Source organism: Lepisosteus platostomus, chromosome 7 (genome assembly GCF_059453375.1).
Source record: "Lepisosteus platostomus isolate fLepPlt1 chromosome 7, fLepPlt1.hap1, whole genome shotgun sequence".
NCBI classification, from domain to species: domain Eukaryota; kingdom Metazoa; phylum Chordata; class Actinopteri; order Semionotiformes; family Lepisosteidae; genus Lepisosteus; species Lepisosteus platostomus.
In genome coordinates this window covers 61815631-61836694 of record NC_142617.1, presented here as the reverse complement: position 1 = coordinate 61836694, position 21064 = coordinate 61815631, and the positions used below count along the sequence as shown (strand labels likewise).

The 21064-nt window shown below is 36.7% G+C and overlaps 1 protein-coding gene across 1 annotated transcript; it reads left to right on the top strand.

Annotated features, from left to right (window-relative positions):
- The first annotated feature begins 13914 nt into the window (after positions 1-13914).
- On the top strand, positions 13915-16667 carry foxb1a (forkhead box B1a). The gene has a single exon (XM_088641600.1). It carries the CDS (start codon positions 14514-14516, stop codon positions 15465-15467), a length of 954 nt encoding a protein of 317 aa, XP_088497726.1. The 5' UTR covers positions 13915-14513; the 3' UTR covers positions 15468-16667.
- The last annotated feature ends 4397 nt before the right edge of the window (positions 16668-21064 follow it).

Sequence of the window (21064 nt, the reverse complement as noted above, 5' to 3'; positions counted from 1 at the left end):
ATCCATCACAAAAGAGAAGGGGAATGTGTAACATTTCCTCGTCTGCAATGAATTATACAAGGGTCAGCAAGCCGGAGTCGCGGTTGGCAACACAAACATTGGCCTCAGGTAGCAAACTCATCTCTCCAGCTGTTCTTCTCCATATGGGTTCAATGAACTGCTCGGAGTCTAGTGGCCCACTCTTATTGATGGGCTTTCGGCTGTGCCTTTCTGTATTTTTCATCCCCCCTCACCGTTGTACAGCATCCGTCTAGAAAGGTGGATGCCATTCATCTAAAAATCATCTGGCAACCAGCTGCTAATAAATCTGAATCTAAATATATCAGGAAACAGCCATATGTGATGACAAGACGCAGGTGTGTTTATCTTAAATACATCCCAGGCCTGGGAAGCTGAGTGTAAGAAACTCTGGCTACAGCCTGATCTATTCTGTGAGTCTGTATGAGATTCAGGTGGGGGAATGTCTGTATGTGAGCTTAGACACATCTCAGACTCTTGCCATTTGCTTACTCTGTATATCTACACTGGATTGACATGAAAGGACTAATTATACTCACTTCAGCAATGTCTACTTTTTCTGCAAACACATTTAGAGTCTAAGTTTTGTGCACGCTTCTTAAAAGGGAAATGTAATGCTATTTTTATATTGCGGGGTCAGAAAGAATCAGCATTGATGAGTGCATTTTCAAACCACAATGAAAGTACAATGTACACAAGAACTTGTAAAACCTCCAATGTACATGACAAAATAAATTAAATTTCCTAGTATGTGCAGTGCCATATTCTGCAATTCAGAATGAAGCAACAAAACTTCCGGTGACATTAAGTGGCCTTATTACATTGTAAAGAAGCAGGTGTTTGAGTACATCTCTTTTAATCCAACAGAAATATTGCTCTCGATTCCGAGATGGTTTTGCCGACAAAATCTACTTACTTGTTAACTCTGCATGCAGATCACTCTGGAACATTTCTGCAGTGAAATGTCTGCTGCACAATTTGTACTTATTTACTTGTGCATCGCATTACATTAATCATTACAGTGACTAGTGAGCAGGAAGGGCCACTTCATGGCGCTATTCACCAAAACTCTCACTCTCACCCATGGTGAGACCAGCGGTTTGCGACAACATAGTGACTCACGCTACTTTCACAAAGATCACGAAGTTTGTGAAATGAAGTTTGTGCTTCATTCAAAATTTGTAAAATGTTTCTATACCAGAAACGAATTTATTTTGTTACCAAGATTTAATAACCTGTCTTATTACACAGGAATGGCATAAGCTTTCATTCTGACATTAAAATTGAAAATGAACTCATTTGTAGGAACTTTAGGTAAGTTTGCCCAGTACTTGGATTGTTTCGCATTATTATTATTGGTGGTAGAAGTAAAAGGAACAGTGGATAGTAAATTGGTAATTACACTCCCCAGATCCTTCAGAACAAAAAAGACTACAGTTTTATATAGTTTTAAAAGTCTTTATTAAGTCCTTTTCTCTAGATGGATACAGGTGACGTGTATTACCCATAGCATTACAAATATAATAGTAAAAACAATTAATGGATTCAAGAACCAATTACAGTCAACAATTACAGCTGGTTGGGGAGTCAGGGGGGAGGGGGGCACAATTAAGTGTTTAAAAACCCTTCCCATTTGTTTACTTTTTGCTTGACTGACTGAGTTTGACTGAGTTTTATATGTGTGGGATTTAGTTTGTGTGAGCTGATGAAATATATGTAACTTATACAGTTGTGTTTGTGAGCATTTCGGAACGTGGTGATTTTCAGTTAGAAGAGTTCACAGCTAGGCTTTGTAGTTGTATGAGTAAACTACATCGAGAGCTGTCCAGGGTGCTGAATTGGCTTGGGAATCCCATGAAAGCATATAGCGACAGCAAGAAATACAGCTAACAACCATTTAAGGAACAGCAAAATACAGTGACAAATACTATAGTTAAGTCACTAGTACAGGACGTCTGTGATACTGCTGCAAACAGGATATGCTTTTTTGTTTGTCCAGTACTTGATTCTAATCATAAGTTTAGCATAAGAATGTTATACAAGTGTATAGTTTGCTCTAGTTTAACACAGGGACGTAGAAATGCCTAGCATTTGTAATCTTGACAAACTGTTCTGTAAAACGTTATCTTCATAATGTCTCTGACTGCATGGTTGTTTACTTCTGAAAAGCAAAACTGTGATAAATGTACTGTATTACACTCTGGGTAATGCTACTTATCTTTTGTAGGATTTAATTGAATTTGTACAAAATGCATTTAAGTGCTAAAATGAATTTCTTCTTAATTAAGTAGTCCATTTCTACAGAGATTATATGTACATAAATATTTTACCTAATGAATGTGGTAATATTGTCGAATAAGAATTGTTCTTTTATCATTTTATGTATAAATGTTAGTGTGTGAATATTTACAACTGATGCTTAATTTTGAATGTATTCAAGCGAAAAGAAAGAGAGATGTTACTTACCTTTTTGGTGTGTTGAACTAGGAACCACATCTCTGCTGTTATTACTTACATTTACATAATTAAGTACATTATGTGGAAAGAGACTCTGAAGACAGCACATTTTCAGTGGCTATTTTAATACCTTTTAAGCAGCTGAAGGCTTCAGGCAATCAGGAAGGGAACAATTTATTTCCTCAAGAAGCGAAACTCAGATCACAGTGTTTGAAACAGTTAATTCTGTCAACGGGAATGTCAACATATTCAATAATGTTTGACAGGTGACTTCTCTTCTTTTCTCAAACAGCTTGAGGGATGAGGATGATTTACTATTACCCCTTTGAAATACATCCACTGGGACATAGATTTGGTTCTTCTAATACTATTTTGAGTTAATTTGCGCATAACATCCATAAATTCAAAAACCTAGATCTTCAAAATACAGAACATTTAATCCAAAAGGCCTGAATTTGAAACAAAACACAAGTAACAAAAATTAATGTATTTACAGCTGTGAATACTGACACAATTTTAAATTATATTTTAAACAGCTTTCTAGCCATTTCCCTACTAATACAACACACACAAAAGCTTAAGAATGTTGAATGCTAACGGTAGCTATATAATTGTAGTATGAACAAAACCAGGTTCAAACTTTTTTAAATATTTTACAGTTTGTCACCCAGAAAAATGTTTATGTTCATGGCTTGGATTAGCGAAAACATGGCTGCATCATAAACTAATAATGTATAAATTTTGTGGATTCTACTTTTCCAAAATCTGCTCCAAAAATAGTCATTAAAAGTGAGTTTTTTGTTAGCATGTTAGGATAAATCAAAATATTGAAATTGACAAGAACAATAGGGCAAGATTATACAGCATTCACTCAGATTGGGGTCATGTAATTAGTGGAGTACCGCAGGGATTTTATTAGGATCACTGCACTTCTTATATCAATGATTCATATTCTGTTATAGTTTGCAAAAAGGTCAACTTTATAAATCATACCAAACTGAGAGGATTCGCAAACATGTTTAACCTGCAAAGAGTATTATATAAAGATTTAGACAGAATTCAAGACTGGGAAAACAGCTGGATGATGACATTTAATGTAGACAAAAGCAAAGTGCTGCATGCAGGTAGTAAAAACAAAAACTATTAAAAATAATATGGAAAATACTGAGTTTGAAGAACCAGTCTATGAAAAACGACTTGGTTTTTATACTTACACAACATTTTTATCTTCTAAGAATCTGAAGAAGCAATGAAAAACATACAGAGTGTTAATGCATATTGTGAAAAGTGCAAAATGTGAATCTAGATATGTTGTGCTAAAATTAAACTATGACTTCTTTTAGATACTGCCCACAAGTATGGTCACCATGTTACAAAACACATATATTACTGCTCTAGGTTCAGTCCAGAGACGAGCCAGTGGATATAGTCCTCAGACGTCTTGAAGATATATTCTGCTCTCCCATGATGAAAGAACCAAATCTTTCCTTGCTCAGAGGAGACTGAGAAGACCTAATTCAAGAATTCTGAATCTTCCAAGACACTGTCAAGGTCAACAAGATGGACACAGCTAGAAATTATGGTGGCCCTTTTTTTGGACAAAGGGTTGTGGAGGTTTGGAATATGCTGTGGAACCTCCACATCACCTTGCAGCTTCAACATGGTCCTCCTGTCTGAAACACACAAATTAATTTATTAATATTTTGCTTCGTGTCGGATAGCGTTTCTAATCTATAATTCATCCCACATTTTACATTGTAACTATTGTATCTAGCACCACCTGATGGTCATATAAAGCCATGGCTTTAATTGACTCATTTATTGAGAAATCGGAACGATTCATTCACCATTCAAATGTGATAATTGAACACAATCACTGGCCATTTGAATGATGACATCGTTCTTGCTGGTTGCGGTGCACCAGCTGTATATATAACTCCGGATTATCATCTGAAAGAAACGGTACGCCTTGCTCTGACATGAGCTGTGGACAGTCACCGCACATTCAGTTTGCAAGCTGTAGGCACTAAACCAGTTTTAACCTCCTTTTGATTTCAAGGTTTGGAGTCTTTTTAAAAACTGTTTCTTCCCCTTTGGTAGACGTTTGGACAAGCCTCAGGAAAGAGACAACTTAAATGTATTTCTTCTCCAAAAATGACCTCTTTAGGAAGAACTCTTTCTCTCCTCCTCCGTCTTACAGAATTTAAAAGGGTGGTTGAGATTCGTGAAGAGCTGCGCGTGCTTTATTTACTCTTAATTAATCATGCTAAACTGTAAACAAAGTGTCCGCTTTACTTGTGCTGACAATTATCTGCTTGTCAACATCTCCCTCAAGTGCCTCTAACAGCTGGTAAACACAGCAGAGCAAGCGAATCAAAGTGAACAGTTTGCCTAAGTGGATTGTACCTCTTTCATACTCGTTTTACCAGTCTCTTTAACTCATTATCAGATCAGATACTGAGAAACTGGGGAATGCGTGGGATTTGTAAAAATATAAGCATTTCTCTCTTACGGTTGCAGCTTACCGTTTCCTGTCTTTTAAATTCCTTCCGTTTTACGTTGTATGTGTAATAATTATACATAATTATTTTGAGGAAAAACTGTATTTCCCCAGAAGCACAGATCGCGTCATTTTAGCTCTTTTTAATTTTTATTTTAGAAGATTATGCAATGTTTTACAATTGTTATTAAATCTTGATTGACATTTTCGGGAGGAAAGGCGTTGTTAGCACCTTAACAATTGTGCTTCACAGTGACTTTCATTAAAACCTGTCACGCCGTTTCCGCGCTTTACAACGTCTGTGACTCAGTGTACTGCTGTTGAGAAAAAATAGTTATAATTAAAAGAAAGCGACACGTTGAACTTTTTTGAAGCTATTGAGAACCCATGAAGGGTTTAAGATCGGTTGTTTTAATCGTTAGCACAGAATCAGGAGGGTGCGCGGGGGTGTTACTGAGACAAAAGCTAATCAATCTTGTGCTCTGTAATTGATTTTAATGAACTATTTTTTTCGCATTAATGATTGCCTTAGGTCTTTTCTCTATCCAAGCGCACCAAAGACGTCTTACTCAGTTTAGGCTTTGGCTCTTCAACGTCAAACTTTTTTTTTTATTCTTTGCAAAAAAAAATACTATTGGTCACCTGATAGATAGTCATAATCGCCCTTTTTAGTGTAACCTTTTATGTCTTGTGTTCTTTAACATCCTAATTTATGCACAATTAATTGAGATATCTTATATACTTGATGTGTTCTAAAACTAATGCCTAATTTATGTAATTAGTCAATTAACTATAATTCCAGCATATGTTCAAAATGCCCAGAAGGTGTTCTTTTCCTAGGTGCTTATTTTGATGTCACTGGAAAGCAGCTAATTAATTTTACATGCATATTAATTTGGGATCTGTTTAGCGGCACCCCTTTGTGAGAGCAGATTTAATATTTATTTTTCTAACCCTTTTCTGGTAAATTGCACTTTTTTAGAATTCTTGTCTCTATTTTCACTTAAGATTTTATGTCTATATTTATTTAGTTGTTTTATGTTGCCAAATTTATCCTGGTAACTAGATTGGGATTATGATCAGTATAATATAGTTACCGACAACTTTCTTTCTGGGTACATAGATCATTGTGGGAAAATGTGCAAGAAAGCAAATGCATGAAATTCAAAAGTACAATTATATGAATTAAAGATTTTTTTTTCCGTTTCTTTCACTCTTAATTTTTATAAAGAAGACTGACCGTGGTAGCCACCATGTTAAGATATAAGAAACAGAAAGACATTCAGAATGACATCAAATGTTGTTAATTGCACATAAACCTATCCTAAAGTGTGTTGTGTATGTTATTAAATAAGGTATTATCTTGGCATTATATAAATAACCTAAACTTCTATGTATGTATTTCTGCAGGAAGGAGGGGTGGGTGAACGACAATATATTTTTCGGGGTTAGTTTTCAAAACACATCTGATAAGAATGGAAAACGAGTATGGTTTGTAGTTCCTTTTTCGGATTTCCGGTACATCTAAACTGCACTCTGACAGTATGTGCACTCTTATGTAGACATGCCGATATGAGCGATTACGCTAACCCCTAAATTTTCCTTTGTTACTGCTAAATCATAAAAAGTTACTTTTACAACTCGAGATTTAATTGACTCCTCTTAATTAATAAAATAGAACGGCCATAAAGAAGTCACGTATTAAAAATAGAAGCATAAGTGACCGGTAATGACGATGATAAAAGTTGGCAACATCTTAAGTTATCCTCTTTACGGGCAAATTAATGAGGATTTTTAATTAACGAAAATCTGAGGGCATTGTAAGTGCTATGATAATGAAGTTAAATGAGTGTATTGTAAAATCTTCGCTAAACCTAGTACATTGGCAACCCCCCCTTAATTCTGCTTAACACTAAAAGGGTTTTGAGCACCATAATGAGATCCCTCTGTCTGCTAATTAATTGACGCTCTCCTGAATATTCATACGCACTAGCACCAATACGTTCCTAATTGCACTGTGGAATGGATCTCAAAGGAAAGTAAATCGCCATAGACTTCATTAAAATAATATATTCCAGATACAGGATGGGAAATGAGTCATGTGCCATCAAACCGTAAGAGAGTGACTCCTGGTTTGGAAGTTTGAACTGGATCTGGCGCCGCCGCAGACGTACTTACAGTATAATAATGAGGATTTTAATTCTATTTTAACATGTTGAGATAACGACAGAAATTCTGTATTGGATTATTTTTGTTAATAGATTAACTGGAATTCTTTCATGTTATCTGTATTATTTGAAAAGAGTGATATACTTTTTCACCGCCACAACGTTTAATTTTTAGATCATTTTTAAGTAAACAAAACAACAAGCGAAAGGTCTGTTGAGGAATCGTACAAATAGATAATTTCCCTTATACTACTGATATGTAGAAAGTTATTTTCAAAATAAAAATGCTATATAGGAGGAAACTCCAGTAGTTTATAACTAAGAAAATAAACTGGAAAGAAGGTGGCTTCTGACGATTAAAGCAAATAGCAGTAAGGGTTTTCTACAGTATTAAAATCTGCACACTGTAATTAAACTTACAACAGCTCTCAGATACTTGTCAAAATCTTAAAAGAGTAGACGAAATTATAATTAGAAAGCTTTTAAACTAATTTTCGGTTGTATTCTGATATTGTGTTACCGTGATTTTGTAAGTACTGTTCTTAAAGACGTGCTCACTGCAGGGCCTGTCAGGTACAGTTGGCATACACATACACTAGATAATAAATGGGGATAAAATGTATGCGAATAATGAATAACAAATTAGTAACATAAAAAGGTTTTCTAATTGAAAAGGCTGAAACAGTATTGAAAGCAGTACTGTACTGCAACTATAATAATAATAATAATAATAATAATAATAATAATAATAATAATAATAATAATAATAATAATAATAATTCAGTATTTTGAGCACGCTTATCTTGTAAAATACAAAATAACATTCTATAACATTTCATCAGCATTCAGGCCTTTCGTGGATTAAAAGCTTAGCGGGGTTTATTTAAAGGTTTTAATTGCATATTTATACAAATGTTTGCATTAACAATGTAAATTACACTGCCAGCAGTTGCAAGTTGTTTATTCATTAGTTCTTTAGAAAATCTACATTGCCCCCAGATACGGCAGGGTAATAATGCGAGGAAATACACACGCAGTTTACAGTGAGCGCAGCAGGGCTCCGGCCTCAATAACAAGGTGACATCAACAGGTTTAAAGCACAGACTGAGCTAGAGGACAGTCACTGGATACCCAAGACAGATAGAGGTGCTCGTGTTACAGCACTCCTGTTGACGTTTCCTTTGTAGAAAGTGAACGTGACGCTATTCAGAGCAGGAAGTATGCAGACGGTGAATATAATTCACAGTCTGGTTCGCATTATTTCTTTTTTCCTTTAAGTGGTTTCGTTTCACAAATTCGAGGTTGTGTGTGGACAAGACGTGTTTTACTTTTTGATTCATCGCAAGCAAGTGTTAATTTACAAAACAAATATGTTTTTATATAATGTCGGTATGACTCGATTAATGTACATTGTTGTGTGTTTTTTTTTTGTGAACGGTAAAATAATGTCAGTTTTGAGTTTGTGTGAATGAGGAAAAAAAGGTTTCGTTTCCTTGCAAAATGACACGGATATCAGGTATTCTGTTGGGTTGCACAGATGTAGTCTCCCGACTGTAGAATCATCTGTGTCGTTTGTGTGATTAAAAATCACAGGTGCGCGTTCGTACTTAATAGTTCGTTCGCGCACAGATCAGTGACTAATCCACAATCCTTCGGTATTCAAATGGAGATTTGTTACACTGAATGCCGCCTCATTTCATTTTTCCCTTTATATATATATTTTTCCCGGTGAAAAACATCCCCCTCTCCCCAGAGAGCAACTGGATTTTGAAGCGGCATCATCGTAAATTAAATGAGTAAATTGCTTCGTACAGTAATCGCAGTAAGTCTGTAGGAAATAACTGATATCCATTCGGGAAGCGGCATGGAGTAGTGGTCAGGGCTCCGGCCGGGAGGAAACTCTGTTCACATCCCGGATGAAACGCTGCTATTGTATCCTTAAGCAATGTGGATAACTCAAATTACTCCAGTAAACGTCTTACTGTATGAATGAGTGCTTTCTAGGTCGTCTTTGTAAATGAGAATGTGCTCTCAGTTGACTCTTCTCGGTTATAAAAGTAGGAAATGTAGCTGTATTGATACAGAGTGTCCGAGAAGTTACTCGTGTTTTAATTGATATAAGTATATTCTTCTACGACAGCGCATCCGTTTACTATTAAGCTAATGTGATCGCCGTTGTGTTTCAGTCTCACGTCCCATTATAAAACCTGTTGATTGTGCCACATCAGATCGTGCAGGTGTCGTTATTAATGTCCTGGTGCCAAAATTAGACATTTTTTTCTAGCAATGGAATAAACGAATGGTTGTATTTTATAAATGTAAAGACAGTAGGTGTTTGATATAAACATAAAAAAATAATTTTACTTAAGACCTAAATTCGAATTTATTGGCGTTGGAAGAAATTATTTGGAAATTAAAATAGAAGCAACAGCATGAAATGTGAGCAATATGGAATAATATTCCTATAGACAAAGTCTCTATCGCTCGTGTAAAAACATATCTTGCAGGGTAAAAAAATGAACCAAGATGTATTCTAGTATTCAAATAACTTTAGGTTTATTTTTTTCAGTATAATACTAACACGGCACCTTTCATTTTATGTAACACTTGAAAAAATGTTTAACCAAAAAAGCATGTTATTCCACAGATTCTTCTGTACTAAAAAACACTAAATGCGCACATGCATAGGCCTAGCTTCGGTTAATTTCAGTTAACATAATTAACTGCGAAATGTAGACAGAGAATGTTAACTTTTTTTTATAATCGCTGTTAGTTTCTTTTTTAACCCCTCGCAGAGCTGTTTTAAGTTTTCTTTTCCTGGTGCTACAATTCGGGGATCTGGGTGGCAGTGCATCGCAAGTTGATTCAGTTTTGACAATGTTGTTTAGCTATCATTTGGTGCTTTAGAATGAATGGAAGCAATCCTCTTTTTAACAACATTTGTTTCCTATTGTGTCGAGGTGCCGCAGTTAAGGACAGACATGTGAAAGTGGTTGTTTGATTCCCTTTTTCATCCCCATGACCTCAGCCTTTGTGCTCTCTCACCCTGGGAATGTCACGCCTCACTACTTTACTTTGAGATTCTTCAGAAAGTGGCTTTGTTTTTCCCCCCTTTTTTTTAAAGACACACACAAAATTGTCCTCTGTCCCCCCGCTGTAAAAGATACTTCAGATTGGAGCTTGGTTCACAAGTGCAATGCAATTTGGCTTAGCCCAACCTTTGTTCCGCTTGTACAAATGACCAAACAGTGCACACATTATGCAGTTGATCTACTGCTGCCTGAACACAAGAGTTTAGGAGTTGGGAGAAAGGCGAGTTAATCTATTCAGTATCAAGGTGGCATTTTCAGTGTGCCATTGGAGCAAAACAATAGCTCCTGCGCGGCGTGGAAGCACAACAAAACTAAAAAAAATCAATAAACAAATAACCCAAAGCTACTCTTATCCCTTCCTCTCAATTAGTTAACCGTAAGAACTTAGCATGCTAAGTTAAAGACAAATTGAATCTCACGAGAACAGCGCGACCAGCGTTTCTCTAAAATCCCCGTTAAATTTTGACAATTGAAATTCACTGGGTGGTCTGGGAACTCAGGTTAGTGTTGCACTATTCTGCAAAACTGCTCTTGAAGACATTCTGACCCAATGTAACTGTTGGCCCCGGTCCGGACAGTGCGTTAAGTACCACAAGGCCACTGTGAAAATACTGTACACGAATGGAGTGGCACCCTACAGGCTGTGGGACTGCCAGGCTTACATTATTTTGTGAATTTGATATGAAGCTAAGTGGTACATGCGTATTTTAATGAAAAACTGGATTCATGGCTTAAGAATTCTTTTCAAAGTTGAAGCAAAATATTAAATCGCGAACCGATTTTGCCCACGTATCTCCGTCACAACCTCTACAGTCAGACTGCAGACGAAATTAATAAATCCGATCTAAGGACGATTATGCCCAATTAAACTTGTTGCTTCCCTCACCATTGCATTTTAATAACAGTTTTAACGGCTTCGCGTTAATGATGATTAATGACATTATTATAATATACTTGTTTACTTTTAACGTTAGGCCTGCCTTTCTCATCAATTGGATTCCGGGAAAAAAATCTATGATACAGAGTGCTTTCTATTTACATATGCTTAAAACCAAAAAACACTCTAACATAATTTCAAAATAAATGCGTTAAAATATGCCAGTGCCCGTAGTCTTTAATTCTAACAATGTAATATCTGTTTGTATTACATCTGGAAAATGTAAACCCGATGCATTAACTTTAAAAACGGCTCTGTCACAGCAGTAACACACGCAAGCACACACTTCTGATTGGCAGTATAGTTTGTAAAACCTTTTGTGTAGAGATCTGATAAAAAAAAACCCGAAATGAAAGATGAGTGCTTTCACGCCACCAAAGTGGCAGACTTGGTAAAGAATACTTGCACTGTGACAAAAGAGCCTGCGTGTTTAACGCCGGTTCCCATAGGCAGCTGGATCACTTTGGTAAACTTCATGTGAAAAGCTTGGAAAATCGAAATCCATTGCCCCCTTTCTGCCAATACACGAACAGAAGAAAGAAAAGTAAAAAAAAAAGTAATTCGTGAAGAAGCCGAAAAAAAATCCGCGAGATAAAAGCTTCGAGCTCAAGACTCAGCGTGGAGTTGACTTTCTAGACGGGAAAGTCTGTTTTTCAGCCCGTTATTGTTTGGCAACCTAGGAAACCATAAGACGCTGGTTGGTACTTTTTCCCCTGTTTTGTAAATATTAACAGCTTTGTGAGGCACAGCCCGTCTTTCTCCACTCCCTACCAACCGTGAGCAAAAGAACACCAGAAAGTTTCCTTTAAACTTCTCTACCTGGGTCTTGGGTTAAAACCCAGTGGCATCAAAATCAATATGGTGTTTGACACTTGTCTGCCTCCTTGCTCTTTTTCTGAATCGGTTTGAATGCTGGTGCAGTGAATTGTGGATTTATGGGTGGAAAATTAGCATAAATTATTAGCAAATCTGTAAACGTGTGTGGTCCTGCTTGTAGGAAGGGGGCTATTGCAAACTCGCCAAGCAGAAAGGTGGTCCTTGGCGGGCTTAAAAAGATTGAATACCCATCGCTCAAAATAGGCTTCCATTTGGTTTTCACATTCATATAATTGACTTATGGGTATTTTATACAGTTTTCACAACGCCACCCTAAAGACTTTATTTGCATTTTTCTCAAGTACTCTTCAATTTGCTTAACATAAACACAAAAGACCCTGGCTTTCCTTATGAAGTTTTACTTAAGTCAAGCTTTCGATTGCTTTTGTGAAAATATCCTTTTTCTTTTACGCAGTGTTTCGCATTGCGCCCTTTCCTGCTTAATACGACGGGGAACTCCGTTATTTTTATTTGTCTCATTTTGTTTTGTTATTTTATTAAAATTGGTTGGTAGTACGCGTTTTGTTAAATGCGTTAATTTATTTATATTCAAAACGATACTTTAGTCACCAAAAACCCTCAAAATCCACTTTATTATGTTATCTCTGTTAATGATTTATTATGATCTGAACAAAAGTACGTCTCATTCAGTCGCTCTCCTGCTTTATACATCAATCTGCTTAAAATATTTTTTTCTTCTTTCCACTGACCGATGTCTCTTAAGTCTCATGCTTTCCGAATACTCCGGTGCATTTTATTTGTTTGTCATTTATTGTTTTATAACATTAAAGATAAGGCCTTTAATTACGTTCCCAGTAAATTTTAATGGTATCTAACATATTTATTATCGGGTTAATAATATAGAAACTAGAAGATCGATAAATCAGGTGTGTAGTCTCTGCAGTTGTGGAGAGGTGAATTATAACACTGGGTGTTTTTTTTTTCAAGTACTTCAGTTAATATTGAAAAACGTGCCCATGCATTTATAGTGAGACACCCAGACCACCGTCTGGAGTCATTTTAATATTAATGAAACAGTTTAATCTCCTAAAATGTGCCGAGTTTAAGATACGTCTCAGAGAGTTACTGACCAGATGCACAATAGTGTGGCTACATAGAGAAAACACTTGAGACTTTTCCAATTTTATAAAGTGACTTCTTCTTATACAATACTCATAAAACCAATCGCAGGAGTCAAGCTTATCATCAGTGGCATGTATTAAAAATATTATTAGCCTTAGTAATTCACTTAGTCATTTTATGCACGCTTATTAATGCATAGATATATATAGGTTTCATGACTCAAAACATTTATCCTTAATTGATTCCGTCGTGTTTTTAAAAATAGCATCCGTTTCGGACATATACCAGGAATGCACAAACATCCTTACAAAACAAGCATTTCTTCAAATAAAAACTAAATTGGTATTTAAAAAAAAATGTACGGTGAGATGTTCACGAGATTTTGCTAAAACATTCGGTATCTGTAGTTATTTGACGCAATAAAAAGTCCCGCTTCCAGATTGTTAAAAAAAAGGCAGTGACGTGACAGCACTAAACAAAAACTCAGATAACAATGCGGAACAAACAGAGAGCCAGTGCCCACCAATTTCCATGTCAAGCATCCCATTGCTCAGTACCTCCATTTGTAAGTGTGAATTGTAGACTAAGCACCCTGCAAAGTCCACAGAAAGGTTAGTGCATACCTTCACACACTGTTACTGGGTGCCATCACTCTTCAATTCCGGTTGCTGAGCCTTTTCACCCCCTTGCTCTGTCTTCAAATGGAAATGATTTCTATTGGCCCAAGGTGTCCATGTAAATAGGTGTAAATGAAACCAGATTATGCCTTTCTCTCAGCCCCCTCCTCCCAAGGCGATTGTCATGTGATAGCAAAGAAGTGGCACATTAATGAAGCGCCTCTACAGGGGTCTTTTCTGCTCATGTCACCACATAAAACTATCAGATGGTTAGAGGAAGGACATGGAGGTAGCTACTTAGCTCATCTTATCAAGAAAGGGAGAAGAGATCTGCTCTATTCAGCCGGTTTGTGGGAAAAAGAAGCTTACTGCCGCTTGCTTAAGTAAAGATCACAGCTCATCTACGAAAAGCAGACTGTTTTCTTAGGACGACTTACAAGACCCACAACCTCCAAACTCCGGACTTCCTACCTTGTAAACAGTGAACAGTTTACTTCAATTGCGAACTTTGAACAACTTCGAAGCTGGGACAGACGTTACCGTGACTCTCTCGAGAACGATAAACAAGACCTATGTATCAACAGATTTTCTGTTCGCCCACGTTCAGGTATTGAGCAAACAACTATTCAGTACAAATGAAGTTTTGATGTATTTATTTTAATGAGATTTCGCGAGAAGAACGGCGAGAAGCTTTCATTTTTAGACCTGTCAAGGATTAGCGCTGATTAGACGTCTTTCGCAGAGTCTGAAGAAGTACATACGAAGATGCCTCGACCAGGGAGAAACACGTACAGTGACCAGAAACCTCCGTATTCCTACATTTCTCTGACTGCCATGGCTATCCAGAGCTCGCCGGAGAAAATGCTGCCTCTCAGCGAGATATACAAGTTCATAATGGACAGATTTCCTTATTACAGAGAAAACACCCAAAGGTGGCAGAACTCTTTGCGGCACAACTTATCGTTTAACGACTGCTTCATTAAAATCCCACGGCGACCGGATCAGCCGGGTAAGGGAAGTTTTTGGGCACTTCACCCCAGCTGTGGTGACATGTTCGAGAACGGAAGCTTCCTGAGACGCCGCAAACGCTTCAAGGTGATGATGACATCAGACCATTTGGCACCAAGCAAGCCCTCGGATGCTGCCCATTACCTCCAACAACAGGCCAAACTCAGACTGAGTGCTTTGGCAGCCACGGGCACACACCTACCCCAGATGTCCACCTACAACTTAGGAGTGTCACAGCCATCTACTTTCAAGCACCCTTTTGCCATTGAGAACATCATTGCCAGAGAATACAAGATGCCCGGAGGACTCGCCTTTTCCACCATGCAGTCCATGTCTGCTGGCTACCCTCTGCACAACCAATTGACCACAGTTGGCACTGCCTGGCCCCATATGTATAGCACCAGCGTGATAGACACGGCAGCCCCCATTTCGATGGCCAGCAGTGATTACAGTGCCTACGGCGTGCCTATCAAGCCTCTTTGCCATGGAGGACAGACTTTACCAGCTATCCCGGTGCCAATAAAGCCAACCCCGGCCTCCGTGCCAGGTCTATCGGCGTTGCCTGCGCCCATTCCGGCTATCCTGTCGAACTCTCCGCCGTCGCTTAGTCCAACTTCTCCTCAAACAGCTACGAACCAAAGCAGTCCTGCCACCCCGAGTGAGACTCTGACAAACCCCTCTTCGACTCTGCAGTCTGTGGCAGTGCACTGACAAGAACGGTTTTCCGGGGCTTGACACGTCAGGTTTTTATCAATTCCAAAGTTTTATTTTATTTTTCCATCCATGAAAACGAAACAACTTCTTAGAGGCGTTAAGGCAAGAAATGTGCTGTTTGCATTAATGTTTATTTTGAAGCTTGGCTGGGAGTTTCACCACTCTGTTTACAGGAGTTTGCGTACATAGTTACGGTACGTGGTTTTTGGAAGCACAAAGAATCAATAGCGTTTACTATTTGCCATCTGAAATGATAATTGTCTAGTGGCTTTGAAGATGGGATACCATAATTGTGGTTACTATAATTATGTCTGTGGGAGCAAAGGCAATATAATTGTTTCAATTGTCGTCGAAAGCGTTTTTAAATACAAAACTCAATCTGAATTGCTAATCATCCCAAACTTCCGAGAGAATGTATTTCCGTTCGTCATTATTGTCGAGTATCGCTTTAGATTAATAATGAAACTATGGATGATCTTTGTTTATTCATTAAGTTAACGACCCACACACGTATTCCCTTGTTGTTTAGAGTTGACACTACAGTGGGTGACAGCAGAGTAATTTAAATAAAAAAATAAGAATGGCTACTTTTGTACATTAAATGTTAAAGACAAGACACATTTCATTCAGCATTCGTCCTGGTGGCTCATAATTGTTAAATAAACATTTTTGCAAACTCGGTTTTCTTTGCAAGGTTTATACATTAACACTTAAAGGTCTAAGAGTGCTTGTTGCTTTTGGTATACCAAATACCTAGTTATTAGATTAATAGTCATAAATTATGAAAACATGAACAATCACAGTATAGCATTTCCTTAAGTATTCAGACTTGAAACGTAATGATATATGAAGACGTAAACGGTGCTCAGTGCATTGGAAATAAAGGTGTAAATTATTGCAAATAATTGATATTAAAATGTGTAAAATGCACTTTTTTAGTTAAATGTTTTAGAGTTTCTGTAGTTTACAGAAAAATGTTGTTCTGTGAACCATTAAGTTAAAAGCTGTGGTGACCATATGTAATAAATCATGTACATTTTTACCTTTTCTGTACAGATAAAGCATGCTATTTCCAAACTTTGTGTTGTTTTTTGCTGCAAGCATGCGTGCTTTTAAAAAGTGTGCGAAGTGTCTGCATTAAATTATGAACTTGGTCATCAAAATATTTTCTCATTAAAAGTTACACAAACCTAATAACATATCCCTGTGTATTTTGTAAGGATACCCATTACGTGTTTCATAATAAGAATACGTTTGTATCATAATATTGTAAAATTAATGCGTATGAAGTTTGAAAAGTTTAGGGTCAACTTTTCATCTGAAAAAAATCAAGATTCTTCATAAAGAATTACTTTATAACTTGCCTGGCACGTGGAAAAGTATTTTATTTTACCAAAGTATTTTTTATTTCACAAGTGTTCAACCGTGATCTGTAAAAAAATAACTACAAATGGGAGAAAAATGTATTGTAATTATTTTGTGTAGCGTATTCAGCTGTTGAATTTTAAGTATATAAAATTAACAGCTTTATAGTGCCGTACAATAAAAAGAAAGCATTTTCCTTTTCAAAAGTCCACTAATGCTGATGTTTTCGAAAATGTGATTATTCTTGATGTTTTGATATGAGGAACCTTAGTTCACAAAGAACAAAAGTATTTTAAGACCCGATACAGTTAAGCTTTTTGCTTCTTTGGAAATAATTTTGCTTTTACCAATTTTAAGTTACTATAACGGTTATTTGGAGGGGCACATATAATTGCGATAAACCTGCAAAAATAAAATTCTACTTGTCTTCCAATTTAACACCGCATACCCGGAATAACTTGGTTCATTACTTTATTTTTTATTTTCGGTATTTTGTCGTCATAACAATGCAACCGAATTATAATATTTTTAATCCTCTTTCTTTGAAGGATAAACCTTTCTGCTATTTACACACACCTGAACACAAAAGCTGTGATTTAGTTGAACTGTACACAACTCAAATAGATGTTTTTTTTTAAATGTCATATATATATAAATAATCTGTACAGAATTCGCGTTTCTTTAAACAGTATAGAAATGTAGCCGAACCGTAAACGAATTCAATTATGTAACTTTAGTGACTTGTACTGTTCCACCTGTTTTAGTTTTTGGATCTTCGCAATCTTGTTTTTATCTTACGAAAGGAATGATCAATATCTTATTGACCTTTTTGCGGCGGCGCTGCCGGAATCTCGCACGGTGCCCTCCGAATCCCACACAAACACTTAAATGAAAGAGCGAAAATAAATGAATCAGGCGGTTGATTAAAATGCATGAAGTTACTGCTATAGTCACAGCGGAGACAACTGCGCTCATTCATCAAGTTCTACATACAATCAGCCCAACATACTCCAAAGAACTACAGTCTTTTCTTAAAAAAAACCTGTAACTTGTGTATGTACATAAATCTATCTTTATAGATAGATCTTCATAGATAAGCAACTAAAATTGTTTTGGAATATGTACTTTACGCGAAATAAATACATTAAAATAATGTAACAATTTTCCGAGCTTTATCATGTTTTCAGTAATCAGGGTGTGAGTGATGTGTGTGTATATATATATATTATACGACGTTGTTTTTAAGCAGTTAAAATGTGTTGTTTATTCTTTTAAACTAACAACAAATTATCTAATTAATATGTTTCAATTACAGCATAAAAAGAGGGGCTTTTGGACCGCCTGCAGTGGAACTAACAATACCCTCAGACCCCACTATCGGAATTCACAATTACGACACATCTGCTTCTCTTTCCCTCCACCATTTGCATGCAAACCGCTCTCGAGAACACTTCAAACATGGGCCAAGTTATGAAATATGCTCTCGGGCCAAAATGCGACCCAAACTTGAATCTTTGTCTGCTGTTCACTATACGGAAAGCAGAAGCCTATCGTGGAGTATTAAACAAATATATTAAAATTCCCTCACTTTATGCAATTGAGTTGATCAAATAAAGGGTCCCGGGCCACTTCATTCACCCTCATTCACTTGAATAGAAAACGCAAAGAATAGCAAACTTAGACTAGGCCACCGATGTAGATTTAGCCCTTTTTTCTAAGAGACAAAAAGGCTGAATTTTCACAAACACATTGCTGACTGGGAGACTGGGAAACGAGTTCTGAGACCCCTTTGGAATTTAAATTCGTTCTGTTTTCCTTCCTTGCTTTCTCGGGTCTGTTTGCACAACAGCGCAAGTTTTATTGGCAACATGTACAGCGAGTCTACCGCCGTGTGTTCTTCGTCGACGGCGGAAAAGAACGCGCTTTCTGTATCAGATACAAAGGCAGCGCGGCTATAGAAAATAAAGAAGAATCTTGCTAACCTGATGTGATTCTTAGTTGTTTTTTTTTTAAAGTTGACTTTTTCTCTCTCCAAATACCGCGTGGCGTATCCAAAAAAATCAAATTTTCAGCGTGAAGAAACGTTTTTAGATCTGCAGACGTTTTTCCTTTTTCCTTTACTGATTATTACGCTTTATATTACACCATGATGACTGTGGAATATCTCTCATATTTGTTTTGCATTTAGAATTTGGGAGTTTATTATTATTATTATTATTGACGTTGATGTGCAGTTATTTGTTTTATTCGGAGTTTGCGTGAATCATGTTACAATGACTTTTTAACCCCATAAAAGTTTTTTCTTTTGCGACCCTTTTTATTCACGTACTACAGGTAGCTCTGTTTTTTCAGCGTCTGAAATAACAGTATAATTGGTCGAATGCCTTGTCATAGTTACAATAACTATTATTTTTGTTGATACTAGTTACATTTTGTCTAATGTGTCCCTCAGACTTCAGTAGTTCATAACCAGAAGAGCCCATTTCCATCAGTCTCCCGTGAAATCAAGTGAAATTAGGGGAAAACACCAAGTGTTAATTTAGTCTACACCGAATACACCTTCTGAGTCTCTGATTCCTCTGGATTTGTCTTTTGATTTACTAGGGTACCTGCCTGTGTGTGAGTGTTATCTTAAACGATTGTTCTCAACATCTTGCGTAACAGACCTCCTGAACTAAAGCAAGAACTCGGAAAACAAGGAATATAAAAGCAAGCTTTGGTGAACAGCTGAAAATGATATTAATTTTAATTATTCTTCATAACTGTTCGTTATTATTTCATTTCGTGCGGGCTGTGCAGAGTTTAAAGTGCTAAGAATTTAGGAATTTACTCAGCGAGAAAATGATAAATGTAGTTTGAACGCACAGGTTCTGGCGTTTTGTGACAATTAAAAAGTGAAAGATCATGGTCTATGTATTTGTGTGTATGTATTGACAATATTGTCACCTAAAACTACCCAGACCAAATGTTTTAATATATATTGGCATATAGTCATTTTAATGCAAATTACCTTTGTTTCTGTCAGGACATGTAAAACTGTGCTATATGTAATCAGACTTCTTTTTAACGTCACTTGCACGTTCTTGCTCTGCATGCCAGTAGTCTTGTTATACCTCAGGACATGAAGACACAATACTAGGGTGCTAGTAAGAACATGTCCAATCAGTTCACTGCATAGACAACTAGATTGCAAACCAAACGTTAGAATAGTGCGTTAAACTGGAGCACGAGTTCAGCATTGATTTTGACAGATATCGAGCTACATTTCACCGGATAGGAATTAAAAAGGAAGACACTAAAACTGAACTCTTTGTTATTGGAACCTTTAGTGAGAGTCAAAGATGCTACAAAAGTTGTCTAAATAGTTTCGTTATTATTACTATTAATTATGATGATGATGGTGATAACGATGATTATGTTTTTCCCAGTACCTGGAAGTGATCAATAAAGTAATTTAAGGCATGGAGAGATAAATAGAGGGATAAATAAATACATGCAAATTAGATCCAAAATTATACTCTATAGGACTACCTGTTCCATTTATTGTCACTCAATGAAAATGTCTTTTATATAGAATCCCTCATTCTATTGATATATTATACAACACTTGACATGGTTTTACTGGCGGTGCCTTCGTTTACCTTTGTCCAATCAAAATGATAATTTAGATAAAGTGTGGACGGTGGTGTGCATTATCCAGCAATATCTCATTATAATGCAAAATAATCAGATATTCACAGCAACTGTCGCATCTATTTATTGTTTGGTTACTCATCCAGAAATTTTAATACTTTTTCAGGGGCAGGGACTGGCAATAAAATATAGATCTATACATCAAGCCTTTAACTTGCAGCTATCATTGTGTGCCATAATACAGATGGAGTGGCCATCAGTTTTGTTTACCATATTAGTTTATTAACGTTTCCATTGAAAAAGAAATCAAGGTAGAGAGTGCCTTCGAAGGAGCTAGTACTGAGTCACCAGCAAAAACAATCACAGTCAGGCAAGAGTGTGTAAAGGTTTTAATAGTAATTGTATGGAGTACGTATGCACTTTCCATTAATATGTTCTTTAATGTGGTTTTTAGATGGAGGGGCACCAGTACACTAAACCTTGTTTCAGCCTGACCACATTCTCACTTTCAATCAAGTAAACACCCATGGCTGAAAATGGAAACAAATATTCACCTGGAACTATACATGGCTCTAGCAAAATCTGAAAGTAATAAA

Bases quoted from the DNA above. Each gene is read 5' to 3' on its own strand.
- foxb1a (XM_088641600.1), top strand. From the start codon at position 14,514: ATGCCTCGACCAGGGAGAAACACGTACAGTGACCAGAAACCTCCGTAT.